Source organism: Hypanus sabinus, chromosome 22, assembly GCF_030144855.1.
Source record: "Hypanus sabinus isolate sHypSab1 chromosome 22, sHypSab1.hap1, whole genome shotgun sequence".
NCBI classification, from domain to species: Eukaryota; Metazoa; Chordata; class Chondrichthyes; order Myliobatiformes; family Dasyatidae; genus Hypanus; species Hypanus sabinus.
In genome coordinates this window covers 14,252,508-14,274,939 of record NC_082727.1, presented here as the reverse complement: position 1 = coordinate 14,274,939, position 22,432 = coordinate 14,252,508, and the positions used below count along the sequence as shown (strand labels likewise).

The 22,432-nt window shown below is 46.2% G+C and overlaps 1 protein-coding gene across 1 annotated transcript in view; it reads right to left on the bottom strand.

Annotated features, from left to right (window-relative positions):
• armh3 (armadillo like helical domain containing 3) overlaps positions 1-22,432 on the bottom strand; it is a 191,367-nt gene that overhangs the window by 82,039 nt on the left and 86,896 nt on the right. The window contains exons 19-21 of the mRNA XM_059947083.1: positions 19,926-19,986; positions 16,125-16,213; positions 4,196-4,278 (exon numbers count right to left, since the gene is read on the bottom strand). Coding sequence (XP_059803066.1) covers positions 4,196-4,278; positions 16,125-16,213; positions 19,926-19,986 — 233 coding nt within the window. The remainder of the gene's footprint in view (positions 1-4,195; positions 4,279-16,124; positions 16,214-19,925; positions 19,987-22,432) is intronic.

Here is a 22,432-nt window from a genome sequence, read left to right as displayed (position 1 = left end):
AGTTTTGTCCTAACCCCCTTATTTTCAGACAATTATCCGGATCAGATTAATTATCACCAGTATATGATGTGATTTTTTTTTGGATTTGCAGCAGCAGTACGAATATATAAAATTAAACTGCAAAAATATAGTGAAAAAAGGAATAATAAGGAAACGTTCAGAGTTTGTTCAGAAATCTGATGGCAGAGAAGCTGTTTCTGAATCATTGAGTGCAGGTCTTCAGGCTCTTGCATATCCTCCCCAGTGGTAGTAATGAGAAGAAGGTACATCTCAGATGCTAGAGGGCCAAGATCAAGTACAGCATTCAGGACTTAACAGCACAGGCGACAGACTGGATGGTTTCCATCATGTGACTGTCTGTGTGCGGGCAGGTAAGGAGGTGGTGTATTATGTGTGTCTGAGAGGCTGGGGTCAGTAAGAAATGAACATCCATGCTGGATTTCAAAAGAATTTATATAAAATGGTCAGGTGACATTCATCTGCCCTGTTGCTAGGATCTTGTTGCTAGGTAACAAGAACAATGCCTTACTTGTTAAAAAAGAATCCTCCATTCTGTTTACAGCTTGGAACCTCTGTTATTAATGAAGAGAAGGGGCTGCAGGATTTGTTGCCAAGCTCAGGGGCATGTAGGTGACCGGTTAGAAACAAAGGCTCTGATAACCAGACCCTTTACTTCACAGTTTTTGGGCTATCAGAGTCCCAGGCACTCGCTGTGTTCAGGAACTGGGAGAGGCACCTTGTCAGTCATCTTCCCTGGACACTTCCTGGCAATCCCAAAACAGCGATGGGTGCACGATCGGGCAGACGGTGTGGCCGCACTGTCAGGGTCCGTCACACCGCCCGAGGGGACGCACGATCACGGTGTCAGTCATGAGAGTAAAACAGCACAAAAACAGGCCTCTCGGCCCAACTGTCCCATGCCCAACAAGACATTCCTTCATGCTAGGCCCACTAGCCTGCCACTGGCTTGTAACCCTGCAGCCCCTCCCCTCCATGTAACCATCTAGATGGCTCTTCAATATTCCAGTTGCATCTGCCTCAATGAATTCCTCTAGCAGCTCATTCCAGGTACTCACTATCCCCTAGCTTCTGTGTAAAAGAGGTCACCTCTCAGGCCCCTTTTAAATTTCTACCCCCTTGCCTTGCACGAGCCCTCCTGTTTTGGACTCCGCAAAGCTTCACCTTATCCACACCCCTCATGATCTTATAAAATTCTGTGATGTCACCTCTCGTTCCCCAATGCCCCTAGCAATAAAGGTTCAGCATGGCAACTCAGGCCCTCTAATCCAGCCAACTCCCTGCTCCAGGCTGACAGTCTCGTTCAATAATAAGGCCACCAAAACTGGTCACGGTACTCCACGAGTGATCACACCAACAACCTACAGAACTGCAACACAATGTCCCTATTTCTAACCTCGATGCCCTGACTGAAGGCCGGCACGTTTAACACCTCCTCCATTACCCCGTCTACTTGTGCCGTGCCACCAGGTTCCTCACTCGACAGTGCCCCGCCATTCACTGTATAGGTGCCACCCTGGTTTGATGGTCAAAAATGCATCACCTCACACTTATCCAAGCTGAAAACCATTTTCCATTCCTCAGTCGTCTGATGAGCTGACCGATCAAAATTTCTGTAATTCATTGTACCTTGCCGCACCATCAACAAGACCCTGAATTTAGCATCAGCAAACTTGCTAACTGTGCAATGTACAGTCACAACTTACTATAACTCCATAAGACCATAAATCATAGGAACAGAATGAAACCATTTGGCTCATTGCGTCTGCTCCACCATTCCATCATGACAGATTTATTATCCCTCTCAACCCCATTCTCCTGCCTTCTCCCTGTAACCTTTGACACCCTGACTAATCAAGGACATATTAACCACCTCTACATTAAATCTATCCAATGACTTGGCCTCCGCAGCCGACTGTGGCATCCGCTGACTGTCTCTATTCCAAGGGTAATCCTATTCTGAGGCTGTGCCTTCTGATCCTGTACTCCAACACTGTAGGAAACGTCCTCTCCAGATCCACTCTACCCACCAAACCAATGGTACTCGCAAACGCGACCAACGGCGACAGTTCACAGAGCTACTTCTTTCAAATATGGTTCTACTGCAAAATTGTGTGTCATTGGAACCCGTGGTTTGCATTTTGATGGTGTGTTCTTAGGCTCACTGAGCAATTTTGCACTTTGCTGTCTGAGAGTGTTTACTGAGGTTTGGAGCGGAGAGTGTGGCCTGAAAGCTTGGAGGTAGAGTGGATGTGAAGATGATGTTTCCTATGGTGAGAGAGTCTAAGACCAGAGAACACAGCCTCAGGATAGAGGGGCGTTCATTTAGAACAGAGACGAGGAGGAATTTCTTTAGGCAGAGGGACGTTAATCTGTGGAATTCTTTGACAAAGGCAGCTGTAGAGGCCAAGCTTTTATGTATATGTAAGGCAAAGGTTGATGGATTCTTAATTGGTCAGGGGATGAAGGGATACAGAGAGAAGGCAGGAGACTGGGGCTGAGGAGAAAATTGAATCAGCCAGGATGGAATGGCGGAGCAGACTCAATGGGCCTAATGGCCTAATCCTGCTCCTATATCCTATGAATGGTAGGGGTATGAAGGACAATGGTCCCATTGCAGATCAATGAGAATAGGCAGTTTAAAATATTTTGTCTTGGACTGGATGGGCCAAGAGGCCCGTTTCTGTGCTGTACTTGTCTATTACTCTAGTTAACTGTCAGTCTTTGTCTTGGTATAGTTTTCATAAATACTATTGTATTTCCCCCCGTAAATGCCTGCAAGAAAATGAATCTCAAGGTACTATAACATATATGCACTTTGATAATAAATTTACTTTGAACTTTGAAACCCACTAGTCACAGGCTTCCAGAGCATCAACCTTCATCCTCTGCTTCCTATCATCGAGCCAATTCTGAATCCTCTCCGTAAGCACAAGCCCTGTATCTCTTGAAACTTAATCTACCAGATCGGCCTACCACATCACACCTAGAAAAAGGCTTTACTGAATTCCACATGGACAACGTCACTACCCTACCTTCATCTGGGCCCTTGGTTACCTCTTCGAAAAAATCCAAATGATTGTCAGATATGACCTCCCATACTTAAAACCATGTGAAGTATTCCTGATCAGGCCTCGATTATCCAAGTGATGGCAGATCTTGTCCCTCAGAATTTCCTCCAGTAATTTGCCCTCAAATGAAGTCAGGCTCACTGGCTTGTCCTTACTACTCTTCTTGTACAATGGAACAACATTATCCACTATCCTATCTTCTGGTACTTTGTCAGTGGCCAATGACAAAGCAAATATCTCCAGAAGGGCCTCCACAATTTTTACCCCGGCCTCCCACAAGATCCATACTTGATCAGACCCAAGGGATTGGCCCACTTTAGTGTGCTTCAAGGCTGTGAGTACCTCCTTCCTCATAATATGCATGTTCCCAGACTCCATGAATTATTACCCTAATTTCTTTGATATCCACAGTATTCTCCTTAGTAAACACCAAGGGGTAAGACATTAAAAACCTCAGTCATCTCCTATAGTTCCACACGTAGGTGAACTTCATCTCCTATAAAGGCTCTGATGGTCTTCAAGAGCCTAGTCTCTCCACAGTCACTAATGTAAGTGAAGAACCTCTGGATTATCTTTAACCTTGCCTGCTGAATCCATCTCATATCTTTTTTTTTGTCTTCCACATTTCCGTCTTAAGCCTGCTCTTTAAACATTTTATACTTTCAAGGTATTCAATGATACCCAGCTTCACAGCGCTGGTCGCACAGTCCGCGGGGACATGCTGCCGGTCGCACAGTCCGCGGGGACACGCCGCTGGTCGCACAGTCCGCAGGGATATGCTGCCGATCGCACAGTACGTGGGGACACGCCGCCGGTCGCACAGTCCGTGGGGACACGCCGCCGGTCGCACAGTCCGCGGGGCACATGGCGCTGAGGCGCACAGTCCGCGGGGCACATGGTGCTGAGGCGCCAGTCCCAGACGCACCATCACGCTGTCAGTCACATAATCAGGGAACATTCTGTTGAGTGTTGTATAAAGCAGTGACAAGACTCCAGTATTACATGATCCACGGCACAGGGATAAGTCCACACTTCCACAGATTCTCAATCCTGTATACCCTTTGAGGGAACAAGAGATATCAAGAAAATACAAAATAACAGCTCACCATTAAAGCCAGAGCAAAGATATTATGTTTTCCCAATAGCACCGTCTCGTTCGACATCACAAACTTCAGCAAATTGATTAGTGCTGCAATGAGATGAGGCAGATAGTGAGAAAACGATAGTCAATTTCAACAGTTAATTCTGAATTTCACACTTGCCTTGATGCATTTTGTAATGACACACATTATAACTACAGTGATAGACGGACGTATAATGTATTGGATGGGGCACCTTGAGAGAGGGCTAACTTGTCTTGGACATCTTTGAACTTCTGTGTTGTTGGAATTACATTTCTCCACTATCAGACTATGGAATTCTGCCTTATAGCTCATGGAAAGGTGTTAGGTACTCAGGAGTGTTGGGGTTGCACAATAGCCTAACATTTTAAAGTGCCCACTATTGCAATTAGGGTTAAATTCCGACTTCTGTGAGGAGCTTGCACCTTCTGCTGGTTTTCTCCGGGTGCTCTGGCTTCCTCCCATGTCCCAAAGGCTTTGGGCTTAGTAAATCATGGGCATGGCATGCTGGCATTGGAGGCATGGCAACGCTTGCGGGCTGCCGCCGGCACACCCTAAGCCTACGCTCGCCGTTGATACAAAACAATGCATTACACTGAACGTGCCGACGTATATGAGACAAATAAAGCTAATCTTTATCATCCCTTCCTCAATCAGCTCCACCAGAACTGCCTGCTAAAACTCACTTGTTTGTGTGTGCACAAGAGACAATGGCCTGACATCTATCTACAGAGTGAATTCAGAGTGAGAAAATGAATCTCAGGGTTGTATATGGTGACATATACAGAACGTATTTTGATAATAAATTTACCTTGAACTTTGAGAAGAAAATATCGCAACTTCCACAAACTTATTCACTCAGGCTAAAGAAGTGAGCCTCAGATGGTGAGGCATGCGTTTTGCTGAGTCTGAACCATTTCCAACAGGGGCGAGCCAAAAGAGACGGCGGCAGATGGTGACGGCAGATGCCACAGAGCAGGAGTGACCGAGCCTCTGCCTGTGCTGTGTGTGTGTGTGTGTGTGTGTGTGTGTGTGTGTGCGGTTGATTAGATCAGGCTGCAAGGCAATCTGATCTGGAGCCAGGCAGAGTGGTGATTACCCAGGGAAAGGAGCTCAGGACGGGAGTATTCAAACCGCAGCAGGGGGACAGAAAGCGAGGGAAAGGGGAACAGAGAGAGCCTAATGCAGAGTAAAGTGAGGGATGTCCCGGGAAGAAAGGAAGAAGTTAACAAGAACAAATGGGAGTCATACTTTTGGCATAGTGATTCAGTTGCTGAATCTGTGAGGCAGACCTCTGCTGCCACCTGTACAATCTGCACGTTCCCTGTGAACACGTGAGTGTTTCAGTTTCCTCTACAACTACAACCTACAGGTATGAAGGTTGGTGGGTTAATTTACCACCATAAATTGCCCCTAACGTGCAAGTGAGTAGCAAAATCTGTAATGACGCTAATGTAGAGAGAATAAGAGACACAAGACTAAGAAACAGACCTAGGCCATTTGGCCCATCAAGCCTGTTCTGCCATTTGATCATGACTGATTTATTATTTCTTTCAACCCCCTGCCTTCTCTCCATAGGCTTTGCCACCTTTAGTAATCAAGAACCTATCAACCTCCACTTTAAATGTGTCTTGGACTCCACAGCCATCTGTGGCAATAAATTCCACAGATTCACTACAGTCTGGCTAAAGAAGTTCCTCCTCATCTCTGTTCTGTATTCTGAGACTGCGGGATCAGTGTAAACGTTAGATTTGTTTATTTATCGCATCTACATTCACTGGTCACTTTATTAGGTACTGTACACCTGTTGTTACTGCAAATATCTCATCAGCCAATCATGTGTCAGCAACTCAATGCATAAAAGCATGCAGACATAGTCAAGAGGTTCAGTTGTTGTTCAGACCAAACATCAGGATGGGAAAGGAATGTGATCTAAATTACTTTGACCGTGGAATGATTGCTGATGCCAGATGGGGTGCTGATCTGGGATTTTCACACACAAGTTTCTAGAGTTAATGGAGAATGGTGTGGAGAAACAACAAACATCTAGTGAGGGGCAGGGCAGATCTGGGTGCAAAAATGCCTGGTTAATAAGAGAGGTCAGAGGAAAATGGCCAGACAGGTTCAAGCTGACAGGCAGGTGACTGTATTTCAAATAACTATGATGTACAGAAGAGCATCTCCAAATATAAAACATGTCAAACCTTGAAGTGGATGGGCTACACACGTTCTACTCCTGTATCTAATAAAGTGGAAATTGAGTCATTTGTGTAACAACCAATCCAACCCAAGGATGTGCTGGGGCAAGTGTCACCATACATGCTGGTGCCAACATAACACGCCCACAATACTCAGCAGAACAACACCGTGCATGCTAGTGTAAAGGGAGCTTTACAGGCAACGCGGACTCAGCGGGCTGGAGGGCCTGTTTCCTCACTCTGTCTATGACCCTTCACGCCATCTCAGACGCTCTGAGACCACTACAGCCTGCGTTACTGTAAGCTGTATAGCCCTAAGCACAGACGCAATCGAGTTCGAAGCTGAGTCTGCAGGGCTGGAGATGCGGAGATGGAGAACACATGCTGACTTGCCCTCTGAGGACAAAGCAGAGAGAGGCCCTGCAAATTGCACTAAATCACCACCCCAGATCGTCCTCACTGAGGAAACCCCGGCAGCCAGTTTAGAGACAGGAAGATCTCACATACTGTAAAAAGGAAAAAGAGTAATCGGAGGATTAGTTCCTTACAAAGACTGATGGCAGAAGTCCAGAATTGCAAGAAGAGCCTGAAAAGACTCAGCAAGCCAGGCAGTATCTGCAGAGAGACAGTATCAAGATCACAGGTCTGATGAAGAGTCCGTGTCCTGAAACATCCACTGTTTTACTCCCCACAGGCGCTGCCTGATCTGCTGAGTACTTCCAACATTTCCAACTCGTTTTTTGGCACAAGGTGATGGAGTTGCAGTGAGAAGCTGTATCTGAAAGACAACTACTCTGGTGACATGGTAGTGTAACGCTTCACAGCAATCGCAAGACTGGGGCTCAATTCACACTGCTATCCACACGTTACGTTGGTGCCGAAAGCACGCAACGCTCAAGAGCTGCCCTCAGCATAGTAGCGGACTATGCTGGCTGTTAACACATGTGATGCATTTCGTTGTATGTTTCGATGTTGCAACGGACAGGTGACAAACAGAGCTAATCTTTTAAAAACTCCAATATACTTCTCCCTTTTCTACTGACACATTCACCACTGCACCTTCCCAGGGACGTTCTCCCTCAAGGCTGACAATCTCACAACGCAGCAGCCTCTCTGAAATATCCTACACAGAGCAAACTAGTTATTGGGGTATAGGTAATTAAGACAGGTAGAGTCTGCTTAATATCATCAAAGGGCTGAACAAGACTTGGGGATCACATTCACTTTGCTTTTGTGGCTAAAGGATACCAGGCAGATTATTAACACTGACTATGCCTGGCCAACCAGCTCATCCACTGTGTCTGGATAGCTTAGAACACCAGTGATATCACCTGCTACGGCAGCTTGTATTGTTCCATTATGTCTGCTTACAACTTCACTGAAACTTAAGTGAACTTGTTAGGTAATTATTTTTGTTTGTTCAGATGCAATCATTTTCCAAGCAACTCAAGAAGCTTGCAAATACCCCAAAAAGGTTTTCTGCTCCCTTAGATCCACTGTCATTATTCCAGTTTGCTGCCCTGCATGTATTTTTGTAGAAGTCATAATTCTAGAGAGCAGTCATAGTTGTTCTGGCTCACAGTGGAGACAGGATCAATGAATCATACAACATGGGGCCAATATGCCCATCAGATCTTTCTGACAGAGTGATTCTCATTCTCCCCCTCCTCCTCCCCAAAGCTACTGTTTTACCAATTATTCCTTGGGAAGTTGGTCTGGTCTAGAGGCGATTTACAAGAACTATCCCAGCAACATGTGAGAAGTGTTTGATGACTCTGAGCCTGTACTCGCTGGAGTTAGAGGGAATCTCATTGATACCCACCATGTATTGAAAGGTCTCAATAGACCGGACATGGAGGGAATGTTTTCAATAGTGGCAGCAACTAGGACCAGAAGGCATCGCATCAGAATTCAAGGACATCCCTTTAGAACAGAGTTGAGGGATTTCATTAGCCAGAGGGTGGTGAATTCATTGCCACAGACAGCTGTGGGCCAAAGAATATTTGAAGTGGAGGTTTACAGGCTCTTGAATAGTAAGGGCATCAAGAGTTACAGGGAGAAGTTAAGAGAATGAGATTAAGAGGGCAGATAAATCAGTCATGATGAAATTGCGGAGCAGACTTGATGGACAAATGACCTAATTCTGTTTCTACATCTTATGGTTTATTCGAGACCAGTATTTAATTAGCTTCCAGTACTCTTTCAGGCAACACAGCCCAGCAAACCAACACAAACACACCCACTCTCCTTAAACAAATAGGTTGTGCTTAAGAGCAATAAAACTGACCTCTGCTCGGTCTGTGTGGAGTCTGCCAGTTCTCCCCATGGACCCGCGATACACCTTTCCACATCCCCAACTGAATGCTCGCTTTCACCCCAAAGGTACTGGCTGGCATGTTAAAATGACCGTTATAAGTTACCCACACCCAATGCTGGAGGAACTCAGCGGGCCCGGCAGCATTCATAGACTCAGGACCGATGAGGGGTCTCAACCCAAAATGCCCAATGTTCATTCCTCTGCTTAAATGCTGCCTGACTTCGAGTTCCTCCAGCACTTTGTCAGTGTTACTCTGGAGTTCCTCCCGCACTCTGTCAGTGTTACTCTGGAGTTCCTCCCGCACTCTGTCTGTGTTACTCTGGAGTTCCTCCCGCACTCTGTCTGTGTTACTCTGGAGTTCCTCCCGCACTCTGTCTGTGTTACTCTGGTGTTCCTCCCGCACTCTGTCTGTGTTACTCTGGAGTTCCTCCCGCACTCTGTCTGTGTTACTCTGGAGTTCCTCCCGCACTCTGTCTGTGGTACTCTGGAGTTCCTCCCGCACTCTGTCTGTGTTACTCTGCAGTCCCTCCCGCACTCTGTCTGTGTTACTCTGCAGTCCCTCCCGCACTCTGTCAGTGTTACTCTGGAGTCCCTCCCGCACTTTGTCAGTGTTACTCTGCAGTCCCTCCCGCACTCTGTCTGTGTTACTCTGGAGTTCCTCCTGCACTCTGTCTGTGTTACTCTGCAGTCCCTCCCGCACTCTGTCTGTGTTACTCCGCAGTCCCTCCCGCACTCTGTCTGTGTTACTCTGGAGTTCCTCCCGCACTCTGTCTGTGGTACTCTGGAGTTCCTCCCGCACTCTGTCTGTGTTACTCTGCAGTCCCTCCCGCACTCTGTCTGTGTTACTCTGCAGTCCCTCCCGCACTCTGTCAGTGTTACTCTGGAGTCCCTCCCGCACTTTGTCAGTGTTACTCTGCAGTCCCTCCCGCACTCTGTCTGTGTTACTCTGGAGTTCCTCCTGCACTCTGTCTGTGTTACTCTGCAGTCCCTCCCGCACTCTGTCTGTGTTACTCCGCAGTCCCTCCCGCACTCTGTCTGTGTTACTCTGGAGTTCCTCCTGCACTCTGTCTGTGTTACTCTGGAGTTCCTCCTGCACTTTGTCAGTGTTATTCTGGAGTTCCTCCCGCACTTTGTCAGTGTTACTCTGGAGTTCCTCCTGCACTTTGTCAGTGTTACTCTGGAGTTCCTCCTGCACTCTGTCTGTGTTACTCTGGAGTTCCTCCCGCACTTTGTCTGTGTTACTCTGCAGTCCCTCCCGCACTCTGTCTGTGTTACTCTGCAGTTCCTCCCGCACTCTGTCTGTGTTACTCTGCAGTTCCTCCCGCACTCAGTCTGTGTTACTCTGGAGTTCCTCCCGCACTCTGTCTGTGTTACTCTGGAGTTCTTCCCGCACTCTGTCTGTGTTACTCTGCAGTTCCTCCCGCACTCTGTCTGTGTTACTCTGGAGTTCCTCCCGCACTTTGTCAGTGTTACTCTGCAGTCCCTCCCGCACTCTGTCTGTGTTACTCTGCAGTTACTCCCGCACTCTGTCTGTGTTACTCTGGAGTTCCTCCCGCACTTTGTCAGTGTTACTCTGGAGTTCCTCCCGCACTCTGTCTGTGTTACTCTGGAGTTCCTCCCGCACTCTGTCTGTGGTACTCTGGAGTTCCTCCCGCACTCTGTCTGTGTTACTCTGCAGTCCCTCCCGCACTCTGTCTGTGTTACTCTGCAGTCCCTCCCGCACTCTGTCAGTGTTACTCTGGAGTCCCTCCCGCACTTTGTCAGTGTTACTCTGCAGTCCCTCCCGCACTCTGTCTGTGTTACTCTGGAGTTCCTCCTGCACTCTGTCTGTGTTACTCTGCAGTCCCTCCCGCACTCTGTCTGTGTTACTCCGCAGTCCCTCCCGCACTCTGTCTGTGTTACTCTGGAGTTCCTCCTGCACTCTGTCTGTGTTACTCTGGAGTTCCTCCTGCACTTTGTCAGTGTTATTCTGGAGTTCCTCCCGCACTTTGTCAGTGTTACTCTGGAGTTCCTCCTGCACTTTGTCAGTGTTACTCTGGAGTTCCTCCTGCACTCTGTCTGTGTTACTCTGGAGTTCCTCCCGCACTTTGTCTGTGTTACTCTGCAGTCCCTCCCGCACTCTGTCTGTGTTACTCTGCAGTTCCTCCCGCACTCTGTCTGTGTTACTCTGCAGTTCCTCCCGCACTCTGTCTGTGTTACTCTGGAGTTCCTCCCGCACTCTGTCTGTGTTACTCTGGAGTTCTTCCCGCTCTCTGTCTGTGTTACTCTGCAGTTCCTCCCGCACTCTGTCTGTGTTACTCTGGAGTTCCTCCCGCACTTTGTCAGTGTTACTCTGCAGTCCCTCCCGCACTCTGTCTGTGTTACTCTGCAGTTACTCCCGCACTCTGTCTGTGTTACTCTGGAGTTCCTCCCGCACTTTGTCAGTGTTACTCTGGAGTTCCTCCCGCACTCTGTCTGTGTTACTCTGGAGTTCCTCCCGCACTCTGTCAGTGTTACTCTGGAGTTCCTCCCGCACTCTGTCTGTGTTACTCTGGAGTTCCTCCCGCACTCTGTCTGTGTTACTCTGGAGTTCCTCCCGCACTCTGTCTGTGTTACTCTGGTGTTCCTCCCGCACTCTGTCTGTGTTACTCTGGAGTTCCTCCCGCACTCTGTCTGTGTTACTCTGGAGTTCCTCCCGCACTCTGTCTGTGTTACTCTGGAGTTCCTCCCGCACTCTGTCTGTGTTACTCTGGAGTTCCTCCCGCACTCTGTCTGTGGTACTCTGGAGTTCCTCCCGCACTCTGTCTGTGTTACTCTGCAGTCCCTCCCGCACTCTGTCTGTGTTACTCTGCAGTCCCTCCCGCACTCTGTCAGTGTTACTCTGGAGTCCCTCCCGCACTTTGTCAGTGTTACTCTGCAGTCCCTCCCGCACTCTGTCTGTGTTACTCTGGAGTTCCTCCTGCACTCTGTCTGTGTTACTCTGCAGTCCCTCCCGCACTCTGTCTGTGTTACTCCGCAGTCCCTCCCGCACTCTGTCTGTGTTACTCTGGAGTTCCTCCTGCACTCTGTCTGTGTTACTCTGGAGTTCCTCCTGCACTTTGTCAGTGTTATTCTGGAGTTCCTCCCGCACTTTGTCAGTGTTACTCTGGAGTTCCTCCTGCACTTTGTCTGTGTTACTCTGCAGTTCCTCCCGCACTTTGTCAGTGTTACTCTGGAGTTCCTCCTGCACTTTGTCAGTGTTACTCTGCAGTCCCTCCTGCACTCTGTCTGTGTTACTCTGCAGTCCCTCCCGCACTCTGTCTGTGTTACTCTGCAGTTACTCCCGCACTTTGTCTGTGTTACTCTGGAGTTCCTCCCGCACTTTGTCAGTGTCACTCTGGAGTTCCTCCCGCACTCTGTCTGTGTCACTCTGCAGTTCCTCCCACACTCTGTCTGTGTTACTCTGGAGTTCCTCCCGCACTCTGTCTGTGTTACTCTGCAGTCCCTCCCGCACTCTGTCTGTGTTACTCTGCAGTCCCTCCCGCACTCTGTCTGTGTTACTCTGCAGTCCCTCCCGCACTCTGTCTGTGTTACTCTGCAGTTCCTCCCGCACTCTGTCTGTGTCACTCTGGAGTTCCTCCAGCGCTTTGTCTGTGTTACTCTGGAGCATCAGCTTCTGCCCCCAAGTGTAGGTAAGTGGAAGAACCAGAGTGGACAATGGGGAATCTGAGATGTACGATTACCCCGAAAATTGGGACAGATTTGAAGGGCTAAATGGCATCTTTGCACAGGGCAACACTTCTGGCAATTTGTTTAACAGAATTTCTTTAAATTCTAAACAATCTTTAAATCTCCCTTTAATCTCAATGCAACAGTAGAAAGGTGTTTGTGGTGATAGGTACTCCCAAACATGCAAATCAAACTGCGCAGCCCTGTTTATTTGCAATATACTATAGTGGCTGCCAAACCTCAAAGTCAGCAACGGGCGTTGATTTGCTTTAATACCATTGGGTGGCGTGATAACGCTTTACAGTACTGGCGATCTAAGTTCATCTGCAAGGAGTCTGTGCATTCTCCCCGTGACCACGTGGGTTTCCCCCCAATGCTCCAGTTTCCTCCCATACTCCAACGACGTGTGACCATTTAGACCATAACACATAGGAGCAGAATCAGGCCATTTGGCCCATGGAGTCTGCTCCATCATTCCATCACGGCTGATCTATTACCCCTCTCAACCCCATTCTCCGGCTTTCTACCTGTAACCTTTGACGCCCTTGCTAATTAAAAAGCAATCTTCACTTTAAACATACCCAAAGACTTGGTCTCCACAGCTGCCTGTGGTATTGGTTTCCACGGATTCACCACCCTCTGGATAAACAGATTACTCCTCGTCTGTTCTACATGGGACACTGAGGCTGTGCCCTCTGCTCCCATACTCCCCCACTGCAGGGAACATCGGTTGAGATTAGTGAGTTGTGGGTGTGCAACGTTGGTGACGGAAGCGAGATGATACTTGCAGGCTGCCCACCGCTATCCTCCGATCTGACATGATGCAACCCGACACATTTCACTACATTTCAATATTGCAATGTACACGAGACAGATAAAGCTAATCTTATCTCTAGATGTGTCCTTTCACATTATTACCTGCCTGCACTGCACTTTCTCTCTCGCACTTTATCCTGCATTCTGTTATTGTCTCCCTTTGTACTGCTTCAGTACACTGTTGTAATGATATTACCTGCATGGATGGCATCCAAAATTAAAGTGTTTTTTAAACAGTGCATGTGACAACAATAAATCAATTTACCACAATACCTGTATGATCCGGGTAGTATTTCCTCACCACATAAAATATATTCAAGACTTTTTCTGCCTACCAAAAGGATAAAACTTCATTGTCCCTACTCTGTGGGCCATCTGCCATTTTCTTTCCTGCATTCTTGATCTTGATTAGATGGTGTGCTGGAGGGCCTGTTCTATGTATTGCAGGCTACTGTATTACAGCCTGGTATGCAGGCTCCAATGTACAAGATACAATCATGATCAGACTGACATACAGGTATGTGAAATTTGTTGCTTGGTGGTAGTAGTTCAGGGCATTGTACAAAATATACAATAATAAATTACAATAAATAGTGCAAAAAAAACAGGTATGGTGAGGTTACGTTCATGGGTTCATTAATCATTCCAAAATCTGATGGGACGAAGCTGTTTCTAAAACGTTGAGTGTCTTTGGCCACCATGGTAGGATTCAGAGAGCCAGCTGCATCACAGGCACACCCCACCCCACAATCGAGGACACCTTCAAGAAGCAGTGACACAAAGAAGCCAGCTTCCATCATGAAGGACTCTCACCATCTGGAACATGCCCCCTTCTCATTACTACCATCAGGGAGGTGATACACAAGCTCAAGGCTTTAGGAAGAACTTCTTACTCTCTGGCATCACAGTTCCGAATGACCCACGAACCAAACTTTCTTATTCGTTTTCATTGCACTATTTATTCTGTAATTTATCTCACTTTTACGCCTTAGCTCTCCACAGCTGCTGCAAAACAGCATTTTACAGCATACAAGTCAGTGACAATAAGCCTGATTCAGATTTCAAATTATTTATTTTCCCATCAATAGCAAAGTTATGCTCTGTCTTTACACTTGACTTATTAATATGAAATCAACAGTTGAGGGTCAAGTGCCCTCCTCTGTGGTACCCCACTTGCCAGTCTGAAAAACCTCCTCCCTGTTATCAATCTTTAACCATCCTTGCTATTGTACTAATCCCTCCACGGCAAAGCTTTCTTTTTTATAACAGCATACAGATGTTCACGATTTGGGCTTATGACTCTCTGCTTGAATGGTAAGTCTAGCACACAGTAAGGTTTATGGAGGAGGGTGGCATATCCACAAATATAATCTAAATCACCAGGCACTTTTCAAAGTGACATCCCTGTCTGCTGTGACAGCAACGAAGAAATACAGGGCTGTAAGTTAGAGAGTGGCAGCATCTGCATTAAATGGCCAATAAATTTTAAGTCGAGTTTAATTTATGCTACTAAAATGCTTGCTTCTCTGTATCACTTTGTGGTGAGGACTACAATGAGTCCCCATGGCAAAATGAGCTGCCAACAGATGTGGTGGATGCAGGTTCAATTTCAACATTTAAGAGAAGTTTAGATTTAGAATAGGAGGGGACTGGGGAGCTATGGTCCAGGTGTGGTTCAACAGGACTAGCCAAATGGGATAAAAGGGCCTCTTTCTGTGAGTGAAGATCTCGATGACTATAACAGTTGTCAAAGCAACTACTGCACTCACAAAATGCTGGAGAAACCCAGCAGGCCAGGCAGCTTCTATGGGAAAGAATACAGTCGATGTTTTGGGCTGAGACCCTTCGGCAAACACTCATTTGTTAGAAGTTGTGGGACAGGGTCACACTCTGTACTTCTCCATAATTTCACAGGTATTGTTAACTTGAAATTTATTCAATTAACTGAAGTTAAGATCCTTCCCACATTGGATTGTGAGCATGGTTCCCATAACAGTCCAACCTCTGGATTATTAGTTAATTAAAAATTAAAAATTAATTTTAATTGTCAAATGTACATTAAAATATACAGTGAACTGCATCATTTTGCATCTGAGGACTGTGCTAGGAGTAGTCCACATGTGTTGCTAAACCAACCTCACATGCTGACAACTTACTAACCCTGACCTGCACATCTTTGGACTGTGGGAGGAAACCGGAGCACCAGGAGGAAACCCACAAGGTCATGGGAAGAACATATAAACTCCTTACAGAGAGTGGTGGGGATCAAACCCCAATCAGTGACTGCTGGTCCTGTAAAGCATTATGCTAATTGCTACGTTATTGCGCAGCCTGTGACAGTAATCTCTCTCCTATGCTAAGTAGTATATGGCATCATAAGAATCGAAGGAATAGGAGCAAGAGTTGGCCATCTGGTCCAACGAGAATGCTCTGCCATTCAATAAGATGATGGTCTCAGCTCCACCTACAGTACCCACCCTTTCCCCCCAACCCTCAATTCCCCGCCATGCCATGCAAAACTCCACCCAACTGTGTGAACCAGCTCCAGAGGTCAATCCTGACCCCCACTGCACTTCACGCAGCATCTGCACCCTCTCCCCGGGCTTCTGCGGATTTCTGTCAGGCGCTCTGCTTTCCTCCCACATCTCACAGGTGTGCTGGGCGGATACCTGGCCGTTGCAGCAAGCTGTAGGGGTGTGAGAAAAGAATCAAGTGGAGTCCATGGGAACGTGAGAGAAAAGTTTGGCAGCAGTCAAGGAAATAGGGTCTGAAAGGACTGCCCAAGGTTAAGTATTGAGTGCCAAATAGACTGTCTGTGTCATCAATGGGCAGGTATGCTGTCACACTTCCTCAGTGTACCATAACGTTGCGTAACTATCAGTAATAGGGCACTCACCTGACCAGAGTTCACGCCACGTATAATGTAGCCGCACTCGACATTTCTTCTGATAACAGATGAGCTTGTGGACAATCTGAACACAACGCCTGCAGATAAGAGAGGAGAGTCATACCGTAACCATTTCGTAAGTGAACCCCGGGTCAAAGAAAAAGTGTACCAGTTCCTGGTGAAAGTGGCTTCAGGGAGCGGAGGGAACGTGAAACAGGGATAGGTTGAGGGAGTGAGTATGCGGGTTAGTGCCTGGATGCCTGAAAACACAATAGCTACGCTCAGCTGAAGGAAGCAGGAGGCACGAGAGATTGCAGTTACTGGAATCAAGAACAATTAATTATCTGGTGGAGGAACTCAACAGGTCAACAATTCAACACAATTGTCAACATTTCAGATTGGAATCCTGCATCGTGACTCAAATTCCTGAGGACACTTACGAGTGCAGCAGAACGAAAGGATCTGGGAATACATATTCCATAATTCATGTTCAAGACCAAGCTAGAGTCCTGATGAAGGGTCTTGGCCTGAAACTATAACTCCTCTTTCCTTTCCTGACCCTCTGGGCTCCTCCAGCATTGTGTGTATTACCCAAGTTAGATTCTGTGTCAACCGAAAGTACTCCAGATCACTGGGTTTGGTAAAGTAGTAAACTGGATTATATTATTGTCACATGATCCATGGTGTTAAAATGGTTGCTGTGATACGTCTAGTGTGATGATGTAGCGGGCAATACTTGTTGCTCTCATTTTCAGCTTCCTGCGCTGGCTATCAGCCTTGCGAAAAGGAGAGCTGAATATGTAAGTCTCTCCCTGCTGGTTCAAAGCCTCTCCAACAGCAAGCCTCATGTAGTGCCTCCTCACTGGCAACACATGGAAACTCAACTCCTTTTGGATTCCAGCTGAACTACTGAGGACAGGGAGGAGGTCTGGCCCCTGCACATGTCACACGCTGGTGCTCGTGAACTAGATCCCCAGCTACGGGTAAACAGCCCCACTGTCTCGTGGGCAGCCCCGGGAGAGACGAAGGTTACGGGAGTAAACCCAGACAGCAAATCTGGAGTGGACACAGACAGTTGACAACCACGACAACTATAGTACGGTGGAAAAACTTGTCTTGTATACCACCCACAGAGTTCAATTCATTACAGGAGTACATTCAGGTATTACAAGGTAAAACAACCATCAAGTTCAGTGTATTTATGTTGCGAGTCTAGAGAATCTGTGTACAGCACAGAGAAAAAGTACAATGCAGGTTAACAGGTGCAAAGCCACAAGAAGGTAAGTTGTGATGTCAAGAGTGCATCTTATCACACTAAAAAACCATTAAATAATCTTATACCAGCGGGTTATGGCTTTTCCCATGACTGCTAGAAACTGCAGAAAGTTGTGGACGCAGCTCAGCACGTCCTAGAAACCACCCCCACCACCCCAGGCATTGTCTCTGCTCCTCCCTCTCCCATCAGGTAGAAGATGCAAAAGCTTGAAAGCTCGTACCCCCAGGCTTCTGCCCCACCGTTAGAACAATATTGAACCTTCCCCTACTCTGATAAAATGGCCTCTCGATCTCAATCTACTTTATGACCTTGCACCAATCTGTCTGCCTGCAAAGGACATCTTTGTATCCGTAGCATTTTATTCAGCACTATTATTGTTTTATCTCATACTGCCTCAACTGTGCAATGAATTGATTTTGTAAGAACAGTGTACAAGACTGGTTTTTCACTGTACCTTGGTACATGCGACAAAAATAAACCAATTTAAATGTCGAACAAGCTTAGGATGCACAAGTAAATAAATGGGCCACAGGGGGTGTGGCAGCAAAAGCAGAAAGTACAGGATCAATGGGAACAAAGGGATTTAAAAGCAGAAACGAGCAAGTGGTTGATCAATGGCTTCAAAAATACTGTGGTGCAGAATCACAGTGCACAGTGATGCTCATGGACATTCTACCAAGACAAAGTTTAATTAATCCAGTCAAGCAGATGCCACAAAATCTATTACCATTGATACCTATTCACAACCCAAGCTCAACAACTGCAGAAATCTGCTGATACAGTGCTAGGCCAGGGTTTGGTTCAGTTCTGGTTACCCTGGTCTCAGGGAAGATTCAGTACCGAGGTTTTATCATAGCATGGTGTCTCACTGGGACTTCAGGTCATCTGCCTCTCCTGGTGAGTACCATCATATAAGGTGCAAGATCATAGATTGTGAGATCAAGAGTGCATTTTATTCTACCAGAGGACTGTTCAATAGTCTTATAACAGCTGGATTGAAGCGGTCTTTGAGACTGGTGATACGTGTTCAGGCATTTGTCTCTTCAGCCCCATGGAAGAGTGTATGTCAGGCATGTAAAATGCAGGCAAGGTAAGGAGGAAATTAAACAAGGAGCAGAAGACCCCAGACATTCTTTCTCCCCTCTCCCGTCGGGCAGAAGATACAAAAAGCTGAAAGCACATACCGCCAGGCTCAAGGACAGCTTCTATGCTGCTGTTATAAGACTACGTATATGAACAGTACCTTAGTACGATCAGATGGACTCTGGACTTCAATCTACCTCACACACCTGATTATTTATCTGCACTGCACTCTCTCTGTTGCTGTAGCACTTTATTCTGCATCCAGTTATTGTGTTAACTTATTGTACCTCAATGCACTGTGTAATGATTTGATCTGGATGAACAGTATGCAAGACTTTCACTGCATCCTGGAATAGGTGACAATAATAATCCAATTCCAATTGGCAACAAACAAATCCCACTCACACAGGACATACTGGAAATTCCCCGGCTGTTTAAACAATGTCCATGAAAAAGCAGAGTTAACAGAATTACAAAGCACCCCACCACAGAACCAGGTCCTCTGCCCCATCTAGTCCATGCCGAACTATTATTCTGCCTAGACCCATCAATGCACACCCTGGGCACAGACCTCCACAACTCTCCCATGCACATACTTATCCGAACAACTTCTCATAAGTAAACATTGAAATCAAACCCACATCTACTAATTCAGCTGGCAGTTCAATCCACATTCTCACCACGCTCAAGTGTGAAGAAGTTCACCCTTGGGTTTCCCTCAAATTATTTCACATTAGATTCACCTAGTTCTAGTCTCACCCAAGCTCAGCGGAAAAAGCCTACTTGCAGTTACCCTATCTATACCCCTCATAATTTTGTATACCCAAAGTCCACGGCTGTTCATCAGAATCCCACTTCTGTATTCTCTGTATGATTTCACCACCCACCCTACCCTACAACTTCCATTTATAGCAGTAAGCAGAGTATGAATCATACTACCAGTGTCTGGGAGGGGCCAGAACAGGAATAGGCCCTTCAGTCCATCATGTCTGTGCACACTATGCTGCCAATCCAATCTGATCCCTTCCGGCTGCACGTCCATGTTCCTCCTGTTCACGTTCCTGTCTAAGTGCTTTTTAAACATTCTTTTTCATCTGCTTCTACAACATCTAAAGCCACCTATCATTCTTTGTAAACCATAAATCCCTAAATCCCTAGAGGTATCTTCTGATTTTTATGAGGATGAAAGCTCACGGATAGGAGGGGTTGAGATGGATACTGGTCAAACGTGGACAAATGGGACCAGCTTTGGTGGGCACCATGCCAGCAAGGACTAGTTGGGCCAAAGTGCCCATTTCCATGCTGTAATATTCCATGATCTAAAGAGTTAATTACATCTTTCTCTGTAGATGCTGCCTGACCTGGTGACTATCTCCGCCACCCTCCTTTTATTTTGGATTTCCAGTGCTGCAGCAATTTGTTTTCAGATGAGTAATTTATGCTGAACTTACATATACAGGTCCATAGGGAACTCTTTCATCATGTGCGTGACCATGAATTCCACCATTAGATCTGGAAAACAGAGTGAAATATGGATATAATGTGGCTGAAAGTTGGCTACCTTCCACACAATCACCCCTGCCTTGCTGACTTTTTCTTTTACAATGTTACCTAGTTCAGGGCTGCTTGCCTAATGACTGCGGTTGTAAGATGCAGCACGATGCCCAAATTGAAGGCATTTCTCTTCCACCCTCCCTCCCTCACCCCACCCCCATCCATCTACAGCAGAAATAAGAGAAGGTGAGTAATGCTATTGGCTTTACTCCAGGGCTGTTGGAGGGTCAAGGCCACTACAGCAGCCCACTCACAAATCCTCAGAAACACTGACTGCACCAATCTCCCAGTCTGTATCATGGTGCCAGAGATACATAAATTTCGTTCCACTCCAGCACCAATACTTGCACTTCTCTCAATGGGGGGAAAAAAAAAATTGATGACCGAAATGTCTGTTACATCACCTCACATTACAGACAGTGCTGAGGTAATGTTCAATATAGTCATTTCCAACCCTGTTGATATATAACACTCAACACAACTATAAATAACCTGAGAGCTGGTTGAATAAAGAACGTATTGAGGATTTTAATTGTTCTTCATTGAAAGGCTGAAGGATTGATCAACAACATAGTTGTGATAGCAATCGCGTAAATTCTCAAGACATGATGAATAAAATTATTAAAATGGAGAACCACATAAAAGCACATGTTAGGAACATACACACAGGAACAGGCAATGTTGTGCAGAACCAGCTAAAAAGTATATCAACAAAACCCAATCTCCCCTACCTACACAATGTCCATATTCCTCCATCTTCCTCATATTCACATGCCTATCCAAACAGCTCTCAACTGAATAAGTATTTTGCATCAGTTTTCAATGTGGAAGACACCAGTGGTATGACAGAAGTTCCAAGTGTCTGGAGTCATGAAGCGTGTGAAGTTACCATTTCTAGAGAGAAGGGTCTTGGGAAACTGAAAGGTCTGAGGGTAGATAAGTCACCTGGAAGAGGTGGTGTACACCCCAGGGTTCTGAAAGTGGTGGCTGAAGCAATTGTAGAGGTATTAGTGATGATCTTTCAAGAGTCACTAGATTCTGGAATGGTTTCAGAAGACTGGAAAATTGCAAATGTCACTCCACTCTTCAAGAAGGGAGAAAGACAGAAGAAAGGAAATTATAGGCCAGTTAGTCTGACATTAATGTTTGGGAAGAGGTTGGAGTCAATTGTTAAGGATGGGGTTGTGGTTTTGGGGTACTTGGAGGCACATAATAGGCCATTGTCAGCATGGTTTCTTTAAGGGAAAACCTTGCCTGACAAGTCTATTGGAATTCTCTGAAGAAATAACAAGCAGGATAGACAAAGGAGAATCAGTTGATGCTGTATACTTGGATTTTCAGAAGCCCTTTGACAAGATGCCACACGAGGCTGCTTAATAGCTACGAGCCCATGGTATTACAGGAAGTATACTAGCATGGATAAAACAGTGACCGATTGGCAACAGGCAAAGAGTGGGAATAAAGGGAGCCGTTTCCAGTTAGCTGCTAGTGACTACTGATGTGTCACAGGGGTCTGTGTTGGGATAGCTACTTTTTACATTATATGTCAATGAGTTGGATGGCGGAATTGATGGCTTTGTGGCAAAGTTTGCAGACAAGACAAGGATAGTTAGAGGAGCAGGTAGCTTTCAGGAAGTAGAAGGATTTAGACAGAATAGAGGAATGGGCAAAGAAGTGGCAGATAGAATACAGTTTGGCAAGTGTATGGTCATGCACTTTGGTAGAAGGAAAGAGTAGACTATTTTCTAAATGGAGAGAAAATTCAAAAATATGAGGTGCAAAGGGACTTGGGAGCCGTAGTGCAGGATTCCCTAAAGGTTAATTTGCAGGTTGAGTTGGTGGTGAGGAAGGCAAATGGGATGTTTGCATTCATTTCAAGAAGACCAGAATATAAAGGCAAGGATGTAGGGTTGAGGCTTTATGAAGCACTGATAAGGCTTCACTTGGAGGATTGTGAACAGTCCTTGTCCCCTTATCTCAGAAGGGATGTGCTGACAGTGGAGAGGATTCAAAGAAAGCTCAAAAAATGATTCCAGGATTGAATAGTTTATCAAATGAAGAAGGTTTGATGGCCCTGGGCCTTTACTCACTGGAATTCAGAAAAATGATGGTTGACCTCATTGAAATAAGATAGATTCTGAGAGGGCATGAAGGGATATGGGGAGAAGGCAGGAGGTTGGGACTAAGAGGAGAATTAGATCAGCCATGATGAAGAGGCAGAGCAAAATGGCCTAGTTCTGCTATCTTACATCTTATGGCCTAGCCAGACCTCTATAAAGTTGCAAGGGCACCAACCAAATGCAGTGTTAGATATTACAGGGCTGATCAATTTGTGTCTGGATGTAGAAAATACTAGATCAGGTACAAATTGACCTGAAACTACAAAGTAACAAATTCCATTGAT